The 21,110-nt window shown below is 31.7% G+C and overlaps 1 protein-coding gene and 1 long non-coding RNA gene across 3 annotated transcripts; both read right to left on the bottom strand.

Annotated features, from left to right (window-relative positions):
• Positions 1–338: 338 nt before the first annotated feature.
• On the bottom strand, positions 339–20,908 carry LOC109150589. The gene is made up of 3 exons (XR_002049183.1): positions 20,897–20,908; positions 20,782–20,788; positions 339–413 (listed from the first exon to the last, which is right to left on the bottom strand). It is a non-coding gene; the product is annotated as an uncharacterized LOC109150589 (long non-coding RNA).
• LOC109150586 lies at positions 14,784–18,327 on the bottom strand. 2 transcript variants are annotated; one of them, XM_019298535.1, is made up of 7 exons: positions 17,710–18,327; positions 16,826–16,966; positions 16,624–16,737; positions 16,360–16,533; positions 15,536–15,651; positions 15,349–15,433; positions 14,784–15,114 (listed from the first exon to the last, which is right to left on the bottom strand). In XM_019298535.1, exons 1-7 carry the CDS (start codon positions 18,205–18,207, stop codon positions 15,109–15,111), a joined length of 1,134 nt encoding a protein of 377 aa, XP_019154080.1. In that variant the 5' UTR covers positions 18,208–18,327; the 3' UTR covers positions 14,784–15,108. The 2 variants fall into 2 exon arrangements, with proteins under 2 accessions (XP_019154080.1, XP_019154081.1); XM_019298536.1 differs by having other exon boundaries at positions 14,784–15,111.
• Positions 20,909–21,110: the final 202 nt, after the last annotated feature.

The raw sequence follows: 21,110 nt of genomic DNA, 5'->3' as shown, positions 1-21,110 counted from the left end.
GGCTTAAACCAAGAAGGCTTATAAATTATTCCCGTTGAGAGTCAAATTTTAAACTTTATAATTACCAAGTTAATCGTCTTACTAACTTGGTTAGATTTGCCATCATATATAAACACAAATTCGAAAGATTACGATCCTATTTGGTAAATGGGTTAGCTGTTAGCTGATTGGGTTAGAGGGTATGATTTTTTTTTTTTTTTTTAAAGTTACTGGCTCTATTACATTGTAGTATCTGTTCATATACTTTCTCAACCTACTGAAACACAAAGAACCAATAACGCCTCCACTGAGGCTCGAACTCATAATCTTCCAAATGGAAGTCCAACCCGGGTACCCAGGTTAGAGGGAATGATTAGTTGATAACATTAACTGATTGTAGAAAAGCGTTTGGTAAATTATCTGTTACCTGATAGCTGTTTATAATTTGGTATAATTTCTTTTTTAAAAATTACTTAGAGCAGCTTTTTGAATTTTAGCTTTTTCAAATTACAAAATGCTGATTAACCAAACACTTATATTAATATTTTTTTAACCAAGTCAAACAGCTAATAGTGATCAAATTAACTAAAATTGACAAATAAACTAAATATTTTATCAAACGTCGCCTATAACTCATTTACATAACTGATAGTCCAAACATGAAAAAAATAATAAAAACAAAAATCTTAAACAGTTAAACTAATGATCGAAACATAATGGTTGTGAAAAGACAAAATAAAATAAAATAAAAATCAAGAATCAAGAGATTTGTTGTAAATAACGGCAGCATGACGGCGTCAAACAAGAATTCTAAGCTATATAATATGGTGTATAATTAATAGAAAAATATATTTATTTGTTGTTTTTTATCGTTATTGATGGAGACTATATTATTCATTAATACATGGCATATATGGAGGTAAAGGGTCAATTTAGAAGGTGATCGATGGAAGGAAATAATTATAAATTTAAACTTATTTTCATTGATTTGATCTTCTCCAAAAATTATATTTAAAAAAATAGAATTCTAGGCTACTTTTTTCTCATATATATGAATAAAAGTACAATGCAATTATGGTCATTTTTTCAATAAATATACAATCATTAGTTCATTACAATGTCTAAATATATCAATAATATTCATCAAGCATTTATTCCACTTTTAGTCCTTTGACTTATAATCACTATTTTTATTTTTTTAAACTTTTAGTAATTGACATTAAAAAGTTTCGCTTTTAGTCCTTCAACTTTAAAAATGTTTTACTTATAATTAAAAATATCTAAAAACACTTTCACATTGTAAAAATTTCATGGAACTCCACCGTATTATATATGCAAGAGCACTATGGACATTTTGAATTTAGAGTGAAATGTTTCTTTTTTTGAACAAAAATTGATCACTAAAAGTAAAATTATAAAATTCAATCACCACACAAGTAAAATGCCATTATACCCAGAAGACCAAAAGCAAGATAAGTTCTTATCACCAATAACAAAGAATCTAAATTATAAATCCTCACTATAAAAATGATTTACATACTCTCTCTCACGCACACACAAACAAATAATTTATTATCGACAAAGGATGGCAAGTAAACCAGCATAGATTGCACATAGCTAATTAGCTCTAATAAAAAAGACTAATAAATTAAACTGCTTCCACTGAAAATCAAATTAAATCTTTGTTATTATTAAACTAACAGTCCGATCAACTCGATTGTAGTTGCCTTATAAAACCTAAATTTTAACCTTAGGAGGGAGAGACCTCATAGAATTTTGAGTCTAGTCAATGAGAGAGAAAGAGAGAATGTGAGTGGGTATGGATGTCATTATCTTGGATGAGTTGATAAGACATGGCTAACTATATATATTCCAAGACCCAAATATTATAGATCTCACATGTTGACAACAAGAGGCTAACCTCACAGCTCTCTTTTCTCTCTTTGCTGACTTTGGGACCAAACCTCACTGTCATTAAGGAATCATTATCTTAAGAGCCACGAAATTTTATTGCTTCATTATCCATCGTTAATTGCATTCCATTCTAGGTAAAGGGTACAAAACAACTTTTAACATGATTTCATTTCACCATCCTTAATTTAGGAAATGGATTATGCAGCGGTGGGAAATATGTCACTATTATATGTTTCTATTATCTTCTTGATAATGAAGGATTTAATTCAATTCATTGTATGTATCTGCATCAAAAGATTTGTGCTTATATTTACAGATAAATGTGTTACATCGACCCGTATATATATGTATAATTGTGTTTGTTACACGTCTCTTTCTTTCATGAACGTATTTTATGCATTATAGAAAAGATATGAATTTTTACTTGAACGAAAAAGTTTTACGCATTGTTGATAAGATGTATTTTTTTTAGGAAGTTATATACGTATACGCATCTATAATGGTATGTATTACACAAACACACTATCTAATAAAGTAGTATGTGCTATGGTACTATTATATTTACGTGTCAATATATATATATATATATATATATATATATATATATATATATATATATATATATATAAAAGATCATATGAGAACACCTGCTTAGGTGAGAACGTGAGAACAAATCGTGTAAATCCATCTAATATTTTTTAATGGTCTAGATTAGATTAAGTGTGTGCGAACGCACATTAAATGTGTGCAAACGCGATTAAGTGTGTTTGCGCACATTTAATGTGCATTCGCACACACTTAATATAATTTATACCATTAAAAAGTATTAGATGGATGCACATGATGTGTTCTCATGTTCTCACATATGCACATGTTCTCACTGGAATATATATATATATATATATATATATATATATATATATATATATATATATATATATATCCGTTTTAAGAAATTAAATATTAAGATCTTACCATTACTTTAATAATAAAATAAACTCTGATCTTAAAAGTTTTCAATAATTATAAAATTGATATCGTAATTTTTTACTAAAAATATAAGTCGTCAACCATTGATGAATTTGATGGACGGCTGAGATCAATCTTCATTTTTTATCGGATGACCATGTTTTCATTTGATCTTGCACACACACACACACACACACACCAATCATTATTGTGTGGACCATATTTTGTATGCTGTAAAATAATGTACATTCAATATAAAAATAATGTACACTCAGTACAAAAATAATGTACATTATATTCAGGGGATGTACATTATATTACATAATGTACATTTAGTATATTAAAAATGTACTTTTTGTTATGATTTACCAAGGTTGAAAAAATCGCTAGGCGCCTGGGGACCGCCTAGGCGCCTAGAGCGATTAATCGGCGCCTAGAGCGCCTAGGCGGGCGCCTAGGGCGTCTAGGTGGCCGACCGCCTAGCGCCTAGATCGGCGCCTAGGCGCGATTTTTGCAACACTGTGGTTTACATAATATTGTGTGGACCATAATTTGCCCACACACACATATACACGTGCAAGAAAGTTAGGCCCATATGAAAAAAACAATCGTGTGTGAATATCTACTATACTTCTAAGAGCCAATAAAGTTAATTAGGCCTATAGCGGGAACTAAAAAAAATTGCCGTCAAATTATTTGATGAAATGAATGGTTCAGATTATTTTGATTTTAGTATTTTTTTTTCTTATTTTACCCTCTATTATATCTGATAGTACTAATTCATTTCGGGCTGTACATGGAATGTATGTACCTTATGTAGTTATGTATGTATGTGTATGAACAATATAGTAGTAGAACAAAGTAAATCTCTTTTATTCATTTCTTATGCTTTAGAGAGAAGGGGGAGAATAGGTCTATTAGAGAGAGAGAGAAAGGGAAGAAGCCCCCAACTTGGAGGGCTAATGCCGTATTTATAGGGTAAAGGGTTGACGGGTTGACCTTGAACTGTGGACCGGGATCCGAACCATTTGACCCCGACCCAAGCAGGAGCACGGAGCGTACGGGGAGCCTGAACCCGGAGTATATTCCCCATCAATATCATTTCCTTTTTCTAAATACCCATGCACTCCATCAGTGTAAACTCTAGTAACGGAATATTATGTTAACTATTTATTATTCTTACCTTACTCAATTCATTGATTTTCATAAGGAGTGTCTTAGATTCGAACCACAACCCAATCAAAATTGACATAATTAAGTTCTCATACTATTACTCTTCTTGAATTATAAATAAATAAATTCATGGCTACAACAAAAATAATATATATGCATTTCTTTAATTTAGAATTATGTGTCTACAATGTCTTTATTTAGAAAAAATTATTCATTATCAATAAATTATTCATATACTCTGAATTACATATTTAAATAAACAAATTCGACATTCAATTACCTATGTATAAACTTCTCCTATATAATCTTTCATTGATATACTTTGAAATATTTATTTCAATATAAACATTGGGCATTAGCCCATTCACGCAATGCACATGTAAAACTAATATATATATATATATATATATATATATATATATATATATATATATATATATATAGACACACATATATAAATATAAACGCGAGACATTGGCCATATGAAAAACCAATCATTATACTGTGGACTAGGGTCCACAATGCACTGTTGATCCTAGTCCTAAACAACGTAAAGCATGTGTATGCGTTATCAGTTTCTATGTCTTATGTTACGTAATTCTGTATCTTAAGAGTATGAATTCTATACGATGAACAAATTAGTAGTTATGTAACACAACATACCGTGTGTCTTATTTATGAATTTATGCCTTGTGTTGTGAAATTATGTGTGTATAAAACATAAATTCTCCACCTAAATCAGATTTGAAAATAGGTGAATATATAACATTTGTGGTGTATATGTGTCTTATGTTTCGCGCTTTTGTGTCTTGTGTTATAAAATTTTGTACCTTAAGAGTATCAGTTCTGTACCTAAAACAAATTAGTAGGTATGTAAAATAAGTAAATGTACAACGTGTATGTGTTGTGTTATAAATTTAGTACTATCGGATAACCGATGCCAGAGTTGTGGGATTAATTGACCAGGATACACGCTCGTGAGATTATTCTATTTTAACTGATTTATTTGAGCAGGCTGATGTGGCTCGCATTATGAAAATACATGTATCCCCAGATTATGAAGACACTTGGTATTAGTATGGGGACCCAAAAGGAATTTATACCATAAAAAGTGGCTATAGGCAGGTTATTGGAAATTATTGGAAATTATGAGGAAAATAATTGGGGCTTTTGATAAATGGCTGGCCCTATGGAAACTAAAAATCGCCAAACTTTTCTATGGAAAGCTATTAGTGATATTCTTCCCACTACTAGAAACTTACTTATAAAGAGAGTAGAGTTGGATCCATTATGTGCCATGTGTGGTTTGCTATATGAAGACACTATGCATGCTTTGGCCTTGTGTGATTATGCAAAAGCCATATGGAATCAATCCAATATTCCAATGCCAAATATTATCACAAATATTTTTCATATATGGTTTAATGAACTATTGAATGTTCTAGAACCTAATGAAGTTATCTATGCAGCAGCCATACTATATCATATTTGGAGGGCGCGGAATGGAGCGGTGTGGGACGCATGCCTCCCCCGACCGAAGAAACTGTTTGCGGTAGCAACCGCAACGATGCAGGCTTGGAACCATGCTCATTCCGCCACTGCCATGCACCAGCCGGACGTGCACCCTGCGGTAACTCACTTGCCGCCACCGAATTACCACCCTGATGTAGCCACTATGCCGAGAAGTGTGTTACTGCCAAGGGTATGCCGAATGGATGCAGGCTACCACCACACAACCGGCAAGGCAACAGCAGGAGCCATCCTTCTCGACTTGGATGGAAGATATATCTCCGCCTTCAGTGTTCCACTAGTAGATTGTTCATCACCACTAATGCCCGAAACTTTTGCATGCAAGAAAATTTTGTCATGGTTAAAGGATCGGGGGGAGCGGTCCGTAGAGCTTTACACAGATTGCCAAATACTTCAGCGATATCTCACATCGCCACCGTCTACAGTTAATTCGTTCGTACATAGGTTATGTCATTGATAGCTGCAGAGCATCGTTGTCTTTCTTTGATTACTATTCAATCAGTTTTATATCTATATCAGATAATTTTTTAGCACATGCTTTAACTTTTACTGCTTTTCAGCATTCTACTGCTATGTACTGGAATCAGCACCCACCAGACTCCTCATTTCAATTAAATATACCACAGTTTGCTTTCAAAAAAATAATAAGGAGTTTTTATATAAAAATAAATATATTAAATCATGAATAACTGATTGTACGGAATTATTATCTATATTATTATTATTATTATTATATATAATAAAACATAACCTAGCCACAAAATTTTCCCTCCAAAGTGTGAATGAATTTTGATACAAACAAGATTAGCAAGTATGAATGCATTAATTGTGTGGGTAGATGTATTTATACATATTTTTTTGAAGTTATTATGTGTATTTATATTTTATAAATTATATTTTATTATTATAGCTATATCTCTATCTCTATATATATTAAAGCATAATGAAGTATGAAAAAAAGTTTATTGTGTTCAAATTTATTGGTGAATTTTTATATTTAATATAATTTGTGTATATATTCATTTAAACCTCAATTATAATTAATTTGACTCCACATATATAAAGAGGAGAAATTAGATATAAAATAAATATAGTTTTTACATAAATAATCTTTTTCAAATGAATAAGTTTTTGGTGGAGATTTTCGATAAATAATGCATGTTATTTTATTTACAAGTTTTATTTAAATACGTTAGTTATATAATTAAAGTAGTTATTTCAAATTTAAATTTCTTTTAAAAAAATCAAATTCAAATAATAATACAAGTAACAATAAACTTTAAAATCAACATAATAATAGCATAATTAAACTTTTAAAAATATTAAATATTACATTGCATAGTTATACTTACATTTTTAATCAAACTAATTCTGAGCTCAAGAACTCAAGTACGTTTTTTTGTTCCCACAACCATTACTTTCTTTGCTAATTGAAAAAATGTCAAAAATTTAATTAATAAATTTGTTAAATTAATAATAGTTCGTGCATCACACCGGACAATTAGTAGTTAATAATAGGGTGTTGCTATTTGCACCCCCCTTTGACTAAAATGGGGTATAAAGTACATTGAAAATCTAAAAAGGTGAAAAATTATAATAAATACATAGGTGGTGCAAATAGCCTAATGGGTAGTCAAAATGCTATTTGCACCCCCTTATTCAAACCACATTTATTAGATTTTAATAATAATTAATTAATTCAAAATTTAATTCATTAAAAAAAAAAAAAAAAAAAAACTCTCCGGTCACCTTCTCCTGTGAGAAGGCAGCCCAGTGGGTCGCCTTCTCACCGGAGAAGGCGACCCAGGTAGTTGGGTAGAAACTACTTGGGTTGCCTTCTCCCACTACCTGGGTTGCCTTCTCCGGTGAGAAGGCGACCCACTATGGTGGAGTATCGGTGCCGTTAGTGGCACCGTTTAACTCCACCAATCAATTTTTTTTTTTTAAACTCCAATCGACGGGATTTCCACCATTTTCGGTGTGGATATATAGTTCACTAATTCTGGATATATAGTTCATTAATTCTGGATACATAGTTCACTAATTCTGGATATATAATTTATTAATTCTGAATATATAGTTCACTAATTCTGAATTTATAATTCATTAATTCTGAATATATAGTTCATTCATTCTGAATACACAGACGCAACGAACTGCCATAAACCAAAACAAAGTACCAGTAACCTGTGTGGATATATAATTCACTAATTCTGGATATAAAGTTCATTAATTCTGGATATATAGTTCATTAATTTCTGAATATCTAGCATAACGCCACAATTGAAAATGAATTTATTTTTTTAAATCGAACGCATCGTTTTTAATCAAAACGGTACCGTTTTTTCAACCGTGTGCATCATGCGATTGCACGGCATAATTTGCAATAACTTACCTTATAGGTAATAATCGAATCAAATTGCTCCTCTTTTTTTTTTTTTTTTTTTTTTTTGGCCCATTTTAAAAAGTCCAACGTAACTTTTTAAAAATTGGGTCCAAATGGTCTAAAAAGGATTGTTTTGGTGCCCAATGGTTGGGCCAATGAAACACGGTAAATTATGCCCTGAAAACGTGTTCACCATGAATGGTGAACAAGGGTCCAAACGGCGTCATTTTTACGTTAAAAAAAAAAACAAAACAAAACAAAACAAAATTCGCTAATGTGATGTTAACCGCGCGCGTTTGGTCAGATTATGAATTTTCTGTTGTGAGATTATGAATGTACTGTAAATTCATAATCTCATAACAGAAAATTCATAATCTCATAACAGAAAATTCATAATTTATGAATGTTAGAAGAAGCTTGCGCTACAGAGGAGCAACCATGGTTTCGGACGGGAATGTGTAGGCGTGGTTTCAAAGTGAATGTGCAGGCATAGATTCATAATTTATGAATGTCCGAAATCATTGCTCACCTCAAATTAAAGTGAAACCGCGAAATGTGAAAATGAAGAATAAAAGTCAGGCGATTAATTAAAGAAAAAATAATAATAACAGTGCACTAACACCGTTGGGACCATGGTGAACACGGTTCCATGGCATAACGATTGATGAAACAGGGCAAGGGTCGTTATATCATAGACCGCGGTGCACCGGTCAAAAACGGCGTCGTTTCTTTAAGTAAATAAACGGTCCGCCGTTATAGTTAACGGAGTCCGCTTGTTTGGTGTATTAAACATCAACTGACACTACAATATATTTAAACCGACACTGCAGTTATATCAAAATGATACTGTATTTATAGTGAAATGAAACTGCAGTGTATATAAAATGAAACTGAATAACATTTCACATATTTGAGTGTATATTGTACAATGAAGCTGTAATTATATCAAAATGATCATGTAGTTGTGTTTTAATGAAACTATAATGTATATAAATTATAAAATAAAATTAAATAACATTTTCACATATTTGAGTCTATAAATATTGAATGAAACTATAGTTATATCGAAATGAAACTGAAGTTGTGTTGAACTGAAACTGCAGTGTATACAAAATGACACTGAATAACATGATTACTTTTTGCGAAAAGGTGCGATACGGCTGAAAACAAACACCGTTTCTTTTCATTTAAGAAAAGGACGAGCGGTGCATGATTGATCATGCACCATGGTGCATGATATAATTTGCCACAGGGCAATTTATATCCTGCACCACGGCACGCGTTGCATTGTGCGCCCAAATGCAAAACGACATCGTTTCAATTTTTATTTTTTTTTTTTTTTGAAATTTCGATACCAGTGTTTGGCAATTAATTTTCTTTTTAAAAAAATTTCATGTTCAAAAATGTACATAATGTTATACTAGAATACACATAATTGTATACATGAATGTACATAATTATATAACAAAATACACACTCTTTTTTAAAAGATAATACACATAATCTAACATAATACATAATAAACATAAACTTTTAACATAATACACATCAACTCTTAACATAATACACAAAAATTTCCTGATTCGGATGTACATAATTGTATTAAAAATATACATAAATAAAAAATATACACAATTGCATAAACAAATATACATAATCATGTCAACTTCCTACCGCGCCTCCCAAAACGACGTCGTTTTGGGAGGCGCGAGGCGCACAGTACACTGTGCGCCGTGGTGCAGGGTATAACAATTGATGAAACAGCCTTGACCGGCAAAATATACCACGGATCATAAATAAATATTTATTTTTAATATATGGAAGGTTTATTATTTGTGTACTAAAAATTCATTATTTGAAAATATACCAAATAATGAATATTCAGTATATAAATAATTAATTTTTAAAAAATATCATTCAATATATTCAAAATGAACCTTTAGCATATTAAAAATGTACCTTATGTCAAATAGTCTACTTTACAAAATAAATCATGATCATGGTATAATGATTTCACCTCAATCACTCAAAGTCATTCTCATTAGGCAAAAGATGGTATGGTAAGAAAGTCTAGGAATATATTCTATCAACTATCTTCAAAAAAAAAAAAAATTATATATTGTGAAAGTGTTAAATTCATCCTCTAAATTGAGTCAATCATTATACCATGTACATGGATTATAGTTCACCTTGTGAGGTGGAACACTGACATAAGATTCATTTTTAGTATATTGAATGTTCATTTTTAATACAATGAATGTTTAATTTTTTAAAGTTTATTTTTTATATGCTAAAAAAATTATTATTTGATATACTACTTAAAAATGAATTTTCATTTTTTAAAGTTGCGATCTATATGCTTTGTTGTTTACAGATTTTCGCATGATTTTTATTTGTTTGTTGATGCAATTACCTGAAAATGTGATTGAATTTGTATTTGGTATGCGATGATTAATTAGTTATCTAAGAAAGGTTTCTAGGATTGGTTTTGAATTATTATTGAGTTGGTATGATTGAATTGCTATTTGAGAACATTTGTATCCGTGAATAGAGTTTGTATGTAGATGAAGTTGAGTATTGGTAGTTAAGTTATGTGTTTCATGTGATGGGTTTATGTGCCTGATGTTATGAATTTATGTACGTTACAAGCATGAATTTCGTACCTAACTCAAAGGGATAGTTATGTGAACACTTAATATGTTTATGCGTATTGTTATATGAGTTTATGTGTATGCTTTTATAAAATTATGTGCCTAAAGTCATGACTTCTATACCTATCACAGTGTGGTAATTGAGTAAAGATACATAATGTTTATGTAGCTTGTCTTATTAGGTTATGTGTCTTATTTTATAAATTTATGTACCTATATGGTATAAATTTATGTGCCTAGTATAATCATATAGAATCGGGGGCGGAGCTAGGATTTGTTGGTGCGGGGGGCCAATCACAATTTGAGAGAGAATAATAATTGAATTTATACTAAATTGTTTTGTGTTATAAATATATCATAAATTGACATTATTTTTGTAATGGATGTAACAATTATTATTAATACCATCATTATGACTTTTGTATTATATATCTATATATATTGTCATGTATTGTACGTAAGAATGTAAGGTGAAGAATATGAATAAAGAAAAAGCTCTCTTCTCTCTCTACTCTCTTGGTTCCTGCATCTTTATGTTTATTCTACCTCTTTGAGTATATGACCTGCAAGTTCACCGGTTAGGAGTTGATAGGCCAACAAACACTATAAAATATAACACCTTATAGATATGTGGATATGATATTTAGATTATATGCATTTTCTTTCCGAATCATCATTTCATTTTACAACATTGTTTATTATTCAAAATCAAAGTGTGCACAATTGATGATCTTAAAGCTCAAATTGTCATTTTCAGATATTAGAAATAATCAACCTACATTACTATCTTACACAATTTGTAGATCTCTTTGATCAAAAACTACTTGCATTCAAAATCAAGGACAATATGTGTTCTGATCTATTTGTATATATCAATCATTTTTTTTTGAATCTCAATTACAAATAATAATAAAAATGTAATTGAAAGCTGTAGTGAGTATTTGGGCTAAATAGTTCAAAGAATGTAGACCAAAAGTACTTGCATTCAAAATCAAGGACAATATGTGTTCTGATCTATTTGTATATATCAATCATTTTTTTTTTTAATCTCAATTACAAATAATAAAAAAAATGTAATTGAAAGCAGTAGTGAGTATTTGGGCTAAATAGTTCAAAGAATGTTCGACTACAAGATTATTAGAAACCCTCCTATTTTTCATTTCTTAAATACATCTTAGTCAAAGGTTGTGATTGGATTTGTCAATATGGCTTTGTGGTTAAACCCTGTGTGTTAGGCTCCTATCCCCTTACAACTAATATATAGAAGAAAAAAAAATCATCAACCTACCGTTTTGGAGGGGGCCAAGCCGCCAAGGCCCCTGTTGCGGCGCTGCTCCTCAATACAGGAGTACTAATTAAAAAAAAAAAAAAAATTGTTGGGGGAGGGGGGCCAAGGCCCCTGCTACACACAGGTGGCTCCGCCCCTGTATAGAATGATGTAAAGGTTAATTATTTATGTGTACTCAGTTTATGTAGTTTAGCTAGATAGATTGAAGACTTTATTTCTTTGTAAAGCATTGTTGGGTGGCAAATTATGCTCTGGACTCGTGTCTACAATGCATTGTTGATACGAGTCCAAAACGATGTCGTTTTTAAGAAAAATGTGCCATTCCAGTTTTTAAAAAAAAAAAATTGATATTGTCTCGCCGTTAACGACATTATTCGTTTGTGCCATTATGAATGTACAGTTATAGGGTTATGAATGTACAATTATGACATTATGAATGTAAGTTATAAAATTATAAATACAGAATTCTGACATTATTAACTTACAATTATGAACATATAGTGATAAAATTATGAACATAGAGCTCTAAAATTGTGAACATGGAGTTTCGAAAATTATGATTTTACAGTTATTGAATTATGAATGTACAGTTACGGAATTATGAATGTACAGTTATGCAATTATGAATATACAGTTATGGAATTATGAACACAGAGCTCTGACATTATGAACTTACAATATGAACATATAGTGATAAAATTATGAACATAGAGCTCTAAAATTGTGAACATAGAGTTTCGAAAATTATGAAGTTACAGTTATTGAATTATGAATGTACAGTTACGGAATTATGAATGTACAGTTATGGAAGTATGAATGTACAGTTATTGAATTATGAACATAGAGCTCTGACATTATTAACTTACAATTATGAACATATAGTAATAAAATTATGAACATATACTCCTATAACGAATCTGAAATTAAAAAAAAAAAAAAAAAAAAAAAAAAAAAAAAAAAAAGATAACGATTGTTGCTGGATTTATTTGGCATACTCGTAGCCTCCTCTACTTAGGGGGGTGTATTCAATCATGACTTTTGTAGAGTTTTAAAAACTTTTATGAACTTTAAAAGTTTAGATGTATTCAATTTAAACTTTTAGAGAGTCTTTAAAAGTTAGGCGGTATTCAATCAAGATTTTTAAAGAGTCTTTAAAAGTCGTGTGGTATTCGATTAAGACTTTTAAAGAGTCTTTAAAAGTCATGTGGTATTCAAAAAGTTATGAACTTTTGTATACTTTTTAATTTTAGGACTTTTGTAGACTTTTCCTTCTCAAATATACATAGTTGAAATCCAACCATCAAACCCCAAGATTTCAAAATTTTCTTTCTAACAACTCTGAATGTTTTCTCTCTCTATTTAAGCTCTATTTTTCTCCATATTTAAACTTTATAAACCTATCTAAATTTAATAAAATTATTCTTTTTATTCATTATCCTATATTTTCCTCATACCTAAACTCTACCATTTTTTTCTCTCTCCTGAACTTTACAATCTTTCTCTAAAAATTTGAAATAATATTATTTTTAGTTCATTATTGCTTGTTTATATTGATTTTTATTTTTTCTATGAATTTTTCATCCCTAACTTTCTCTAATTCTCCCTAAATACATGAACAAAGTAAATTTTTCATCGTCAAATTTTAGTATATGTTTCATAATATTCATATATATAAATACTATATATTTTGATTTTGATTTTTTTTATGTTTATATTCGTAATATATATATATATATATATATATATATATATATATATATATATATATATATATATATTAAACAACAGGTTACTACGAATAGCGAACTACTGTTCGCATTTTGCAACAACAATTTGGGGTTGCAAACAGTAGCACCTTGTTGTTGTTCGCAGTCTCAAATTGCTATTGCAAATAATAGTTCTTTGCGTGATGCCTAAGCAATATATGAAGTATAATTTTTATATATATTATTAATTATTAATATTAGATTTTAATTTTTTTATTTTATGGAACTTGTAATTATATTTTTAAATATTTTATTTGATCAATTCTTTTATTATAAATTTTATTGTTCAATATTGTTATGAATTTATAATGAAATAGTTTTTTTATTATGTTTATTAATAATATATATAAGTAATTAGCATATAAGTCTCAGCATACTATGGATAAAAATAATAATGTTGAGAATGTTGTTGTGAGTGAAGAACTATATAATAAGAAGAATTTTATGATATATTATAAATGTTTTGTAAAAAAATTATAAATGATAAGAATCAAAATTATTGAAAGTTTGTAAGGGTGTATTCAATTTAGAATTTCAATGACTTTTGTAGACTTTTTAAAATAAAAAATTGATAAAAGTCTATGAATGTTTTTTATATAGACTTTTATAGAGTCTTATAAAGTTTTAAAAAGTTTTGAACGACTCTATAAAAGTCAATCAAAGTTTATTAAAATCTATCATTTTAAAAGTCTTTAAAACTCTACAAAAGTCAGGATTGAATACACCCCCCTTAGAAATATGATGCCCATTGTATATAGGATCCAATCTCTCTATTTTATTTAAAACTGTGTGTTTTGCAGATGATCGGTATTTGTTAGGGTTGTCAATGAGTTATGTTGATGATGCATACGACATGTATAACGACTATGCCTTTAAATCAGGTTTTAGTGTGAGAAAGAATAAGCAAAGATACAGAGGCATTACACAAACAGTGAAGATGAAGAAGTTCAGTGTTCGAAGGGGGGAATAAGGGTTTGGCCTTTCTAAGGAACAATACAAAACACACAAATACACAATTCAAGTCCTTTTTCATTCTTCATACTACGATTTTGAACAATTTTATTCCTTGCCTATTTCATTCCTTATGGAATAGCATTCCTATTACCTCAAAATTCATTCCGTGAACCAAACATGCTGTAAGTGTTCCCTAAGATTAGTATGAATAAATTAGTTAAGATTGAGACTACATTTTTACATTCCAAGGTACTGAAGACTTTTTGCTTACAAAGAGAGGAAAGGGTAGTATACATGTATGTATAGATTACAAATGGAGTTGAGACTTGAGAGATATAGCACACCCATTTTTCTCCAGCCATATTTACCTTGACGCCGCCATTCATATATACCAAAGCCACGGCCCTCAACAAAGAGGATGCTATCGCTAGATAGGAATAGGAGCACACAAACACTTCTTCCTCCAATCTTTTCCCCGCTTCTTGGTTTTCTATCCGTTTACTTCTATAACAAATGCCAAACGAGGGTAGAACATCATAAGTATGAATCCGGGAAGGTTATAATCCTCGAGTCATTGTGCATGCAAATTATATGTGCCCGTGCACCATGTCTAGTGTGAATAGTGAATAGTGAATGAATCGAATATCCACCAACTATAACATGAATGTTCAACTAGTTGATGCTAAAATCGAATATGTGCACTATTTCGATATCGTATATTAATTTTAATTTGCATACCTGAGATGGGCCTACAGAGGGAGGGTTGGAAGTTGCTTCCACTGATTCCTCGGATATTCTAGCTTCTGACTTCTCATTCGAGTAACTAGAACAGACAATCACAAATAAAGTTAGCGGGGAGACATAGTAAAATGCAACAGTTCAGTATATAGAAATGTTCGATCTAACAAAAATTTAGTGTCCTTACGTTGAGAGTATTGTAACCCAAATGAGCTCTACACAGTCAACCCAAAGCAGTCTCTGCTCAACGGGGATCACGCCATAGGTAATTAGATGAGCAAATGGCCAAAGTTTCCAGCCTGCCTGTAAAACAGCAACAAAAATAAAACAGAAATTATAACAAGTCAGAATAATATCCCAATTAACTTATTCGAGACTGCAAATTCCCAGATGCTTGAAAAACAAGAATCAGAATAATGTTCTTTGCATGAAGCCGAATTCATCAGTATAAAGACAAGAGAATTTTATATGTTGAAGCAGGCTACAGATAGAATTATGGACACTCAAACTCCAACACAGCTTTACACGGAAACAAGGCTAAAGAACTACTCAATCAAGACTCAAACTTTGCATAAGGAATAAGCATCCTCATCAAATGGTTCAACTTAATCAGAAGAATGGTGTTTGTTAAAACCTGTTTGGTAAAATAGTTAGCCTATCAGCCAATTTTGGCTTATTTGACCACTATTAATTGTTTGACTTGGTTAAAAAATAATATAAGTGTTTGGTTAATTAGCTTTTTGTAACTCCAAAATGCTAAAATTCAAAACGAACCTTAAACAACTTTTTCACTTGGCTTTTTGAGAAAAGAAATTATACCAAACAGCTATCGACTAATTTACCAAACCTTTCTACAACAGCTAATGTTATAAACTAGTTATACCCTCTAATTAACCCAATCAGCTAACAGCTAACAGCCATTTACCAAACAGGGCCATGCTCTCTGAAGTTTGCCCTTGGTTTGAAAAAAAAAAATTTAAAGAAGTATATGGGCAATATGGCCTTTCTTACCGTAAGCATGGGCCAAAATGTTGCCTTTAGTTCACTGAAGATACTGGTAGGGGATTCAAGACGTAAAAATCCAAGAACTGTGAAGTAAATGCTGTTCCAAATTGCTGACCAAACAGTTTGATCAAATGCAACTTTGGCAGGTACCACCCACCAATCATCAAAAGGAAAGAGTGCCTGTAGTGAGAGTATTACCATACGATTCAGTCAGATTCAAAGAATGTATCAAGGGTACAAATCTAAAAGATATAGATCCATAACAAATACCTCACAGAAGTGATAGTAATAGTGAGATAAGGATCCATGTAGTGTAAATCCAGTTAGACCTGATCTGAACATGCGTGCACGATCAAATTCAAAAAGCGGTTTCCCTTCATAGCACTGCAGTTACAACAGTAAACATATTAAATATAATGGTCACCAACAATCACAATTGCAAGTGCTAAGAGGAGTATTAAATGCCACTGACCTGAGCTATCCAATCCCCTAGAGAATAAACCACTCCACTTATCACCATCTTCGCCAAAACGGGGTTTTCTTTAAGCGCTTCCTCATATGCACTCCAGTTGTGCTGGGGTGCATACCTCAATATCTCAAAGAGGGTCCATCCCTAACAGAGGAAAGGGGAAAAATGAATTATCTTTGCCATATGCTAAACTAAGATCAAAGAACTACATAAGCAGAAATTAATCTAGATAACCCGCAAGGGTAGCTCGGTTAGTTCCTAGGTGGCAAATTTTGGGCAAGATCCAGGATCGAGCCTGGGTGGACATCAAGTACTGATCCTCCCACCTAATGGGACGCTAAGTCATTGTGATTTACCACCCCCACAAATCCGGTCGGGTCAGGGGAGCCAGGGCGAGGAATTTCGTCTTTTGTGGGCAAGAAATTAATCCATGGAAATGGAAAGAAACTTTGAATGCAAATATAAATGTATCAGCAAGCACTCAAAGATATCAAAATCAGCTGAAAAGTGCTAATTACACAAAACACAAAGCACAGATTTAGGCCCCTTTCTCCTAATTTTGTTGAATTTCCAATGTTTAATCATATCAGTCAAGAATTTGAAGCAGAATAGCAGATATAACACTAATCAACAGCTAACCTATAATGTTTTTATTTTAGCAAAAGTGAAGGATCTCAAAGTGTTCTTCTCTTCAGCACCAAAGAAAACACTCCGAATTTGAAAGCTTTCAAACCATAAAATATTGCAATCTCTTTAAGACAGGGCCTATCAAATCTCCAAATATTCAAATCTTTAATTGCCAATTTCGCATAAACATATAAGTCTTCAAGATTTTTTTAAAAAAAATTAAATTAAATACTTGGTAACAGTAAATCAGGCGGACTTACATGCCAGTAGTTATGGTCTATGGTGAGCAGCTTAGTGATAGCGAAAGTGCCGGCGGCCAAAACAATGGTAGCGTTGATAGCTCTATCAACAACCTTCTCCATACCCAACTCTTCTCCGGCGCCGCCGCTCGAAGAAGCCGCCGACGACGACGACGAAGAGGAGCCAAACCCGGTGGGCCCTTCGAACGACAGCCGCCCTTCATTTCCAAACCCACCCACCACCACCACCTGATTCACGATACTGTCAATATCGCCACCGCCCTCGGCCTCTCTCTCGGTGGCGTCGACGACGCCGCCTTGCTGGTCCGTGCTGTCGCTGCTCTGCACCGGAATCACGTCCAGCTCCTTCGCCGCCGCGGCCGCAAACTGCTTGGAAACCGGCCTGGGGAATAGCTGGAGCTTGGTCGGCTTGAAGTGGGATGGGGAACCGGTCTTTGGGTTGGGTTTGGATAGAGAACGGAGGGTTTGAGGCGTGGGCAGGCCGTTAATGGTGGCCATTTGTGGAGGAAACGGAGAGATTGCTGATCAGTGATCACGATTCCACTGAGTTTCTCCGAGTCGAGCCGCCATGTGAGAGACTCGCTCGAGTTTTATATGGGAGACTGTGCATCTGATCAAGTGTTTCGCGGATTATGATCTTTGTATGCACCTTTTAACGCTGATCGGTGATAGATCACAAAAACGTTGACTTTTGGTGGGACTGTTAATTACTTTTCTTTAAAAAAAAAAAAAAAAAAAAACTTTAGTGATATCAATTTCGTCGGATGAATTCTAAACTCATAACATCCCGCTTTTAGAATTATTATGGAGGTAAATGGCAAGTACGGAGTAACTTTTTTTCTTAAACTTGGGTGATCTCAACTTCATCGGATTAATCCTACGTCCACAGAACCTCGCCCCTAAAGTTATGCAGATGTAAATCATAGGTCGAGCAATCAGTCTTCCGATCAGATCCTAGTATACATGTGCGCACAAGGAATCCAATTCATACTTTTCAGTATCTTGAGTAATTTAGTTATAACCATTAAGTCAGGCAATAAACTAACTATGCTGAATCTCTAGACAACTACTTTTATTCGAACATCCTTATTAGTTTGATTTTTACACAAGTTTTTAAGAGACAAGTAGGCCATCACTTTGCGGCCACCCTCAACATGCCCATTGGACGCACATAGTACACACACTCACTGAGCACGATTTGTAAGCTTAAGATACATCAATTATTATTTTTTAAAATATTATTTAGTGAGGCGGACACTAAAAGACGAAAACATATTCCTTCGATAAGAATCCACCATTCTCTATCATCTTTCTTTCTTCCACATAAAATTTCAAACTTAAAAAATCTCCTCAAAAATCATCCTAAAAACTCTATTGGGTACATATTGGCTAGTGAATAGGGATGGAAGTCGACGTAAAGTGTAGATCCACCTAAGAGGGCGAAAACTGGAAGAGTGTAGATCTGGAATCTGTCCGGTCCAGTGGGTCCACCTAAAGCAATTGAGGCCAGAATTTCTTTTTGATTTTTTTAGATAAATAAAAATCAAGCATTCAAAAAAAAAAAAAGAGAGAGAGAGATAAATAAAAATCACAATAAAGATTATTATATTCACAAAAAATATACATATAATTACAGAAATTCAGTCAATTTGGAATACGAGTATACGACAATTTTGTTTGACGGGACTAACAAGTAGCAACTTAGTTTGTTTACCTTTCTTTTTAACACCCACTTAACACTAAAATTAACGAAAAATTATTTTAACTTAAAATTCAATAGTTGAAGGAACACTTTATATGCAACTAAAAGTCAAGAAACTAATTTTAAAAAAAAATCATAATCGAAAGGCCATTTTAAGAATTAACTCCACTTAAATACTAAAAGTGTTATTTTCTTGAAATTTTATAATTTATTATCATATAAACAAATTTGTGCGCACAAACAAAAATACATATATCAAAGCTAATGTGCAGGTATTTCATTTAATATCTTAAATATTATTTTTTAGATTTCTTTTCATAAAATTTGTGTGTAATCGTTTCACATGAGATAATGTCGATATCAATCTAAAAAAAAAAGTATAATGGAATGTAAGCCACAAATGCAGAACAAAGAAATGTTAACAGCTGACTATTGAATCTTCAGACCATGTTCCATTGTAATTTGGCATCTTCTTTCTTTACTCCTGTTATGTACACGAAGGTTTTTTGTTGGTTTTCAGTTCTTATCTTACATGTATCTTAGCTTATATTATATATTTGTATGTCTGTTATTGTTGTGAAAATAATTTTTTTTTTCTTTTTGTTAGTTCTGGAATTGCAAGTAATTGATTGTATATAATATTTAATGTTTTGAAATTATAGTTATGATTAATCTAAAGCCAAATCCTCTCTGAGAAACAAACTCTGTTGTTCTATTTACAATTAGGATTGCAATACTTTTCTTAAATAAAGAGGGATTAACTTTCCTAAAATAAACTAGGACTATGTGGTCTAATGGTACCCGGGTTAGACTTTCATTTGGAAAATTGTAAGTTCGAGCCTTAGTGGATGCGTTATTGGTTCTTTGTGTTTTAGTATGTTGAGAAAGTATATGAACAGATACTACATATTGTAATAGAGTCAGTAGAGCATTCAAAAACTTTCCCAAAATATATAAATATGTGCAAATATTTTTTGTTTAAATATGCATGAATATTGTTTTCTCTGTTCTATTTATACATTAAAAACAAACATTTAGTATAATAAAAATGAATATTTATCTATGATATCTACGTTACAATGTGACCCATATTTCATAACATAATTTGCCTTTCAGACCGACAAATTGGTCCAAAACGACGTCGTTTTGTATCTTTAAAAAAAAAAAAAAAAAAAGAAATTCCACTTCCCGTTTTTGCCGTTAACTTCTAAAAAAAAAATCTTGTTTCGAATGTACAGAATTGTATAGTAGAATACACATAAACTCCTAACATAATACATAATTAATAATACATAATACACATAAACTCTTAACATAATACACATAAACTCTTAACAGAACACGCATAAACTCTTAACAAATCAGAATACATCTAAACTCTTAACAAAATACACATAAACACAAGTGTAAAAATAAAAAATAAAAACTGTAACGGACATAATGGCGTCAATTGCGTCAACTCTCCACACAACTTATAAAAACGACGTTGTTTTGAGCCAGAACACACAATGTAGTGTGTGTCCTAGTACACGGTATAACGATTATATTATTTCAGACCCATTATGGCCGTAGCTCGTAATTCCACATGAATAAGATGTTTGGTGGTCCAATTAAATAACATTTATTGTTATTATTATTATTGTGGACAACGAAGCTAATAGCTATGGCACATTTTGGAATATCTAAAATGTAGATGATC

Source organism: Ipomoea nil, unplaced genomic scaffold, assembly GCF_001879475.1.
Source record: "Ipomoea nil cultivar Tokyo-kokei standard unplaced genomic scaffold, Asagao_1.1 scaffold2279, whole genome shotgun sequence".
NCBI lineage: Eukaryota > Viridiplantae > Streptophyta > Magnoliopsida > Solanales > Convolvulaceae > Ipomoea > Ipomoea nil.
Note: the sequence above shows the minus strand (reverse complement) of the source record. Positions and strands in the feature narration are given on the sequence as shown.

Excerpts from the sequence above, each read along its gene's own strand:
- LOC109150586 (XM_019298535.1), bottom strand. The coding sequence starts at position 18,207 with ATGGCCACCATTAACGGCCTGCCCACGCCTCAAACCCTCCGTTCTCTA. Across the intron at positions 16,967-17,709 it reads TAGACCATAACTACTGGCAT|GGATGGACCCTCTTTGAGAT; the intron begins GTAAGTCCGCCT and ends TTCCTCTGTTAG. Across the intron at positions 15,652-16,359 it reads CATTTTGGCCCATGCTTACG|GCAGGCTGGAAACTTTGGCC; the intron begins GTAAGAAAGGCC and ends GCTGTTTTACAG.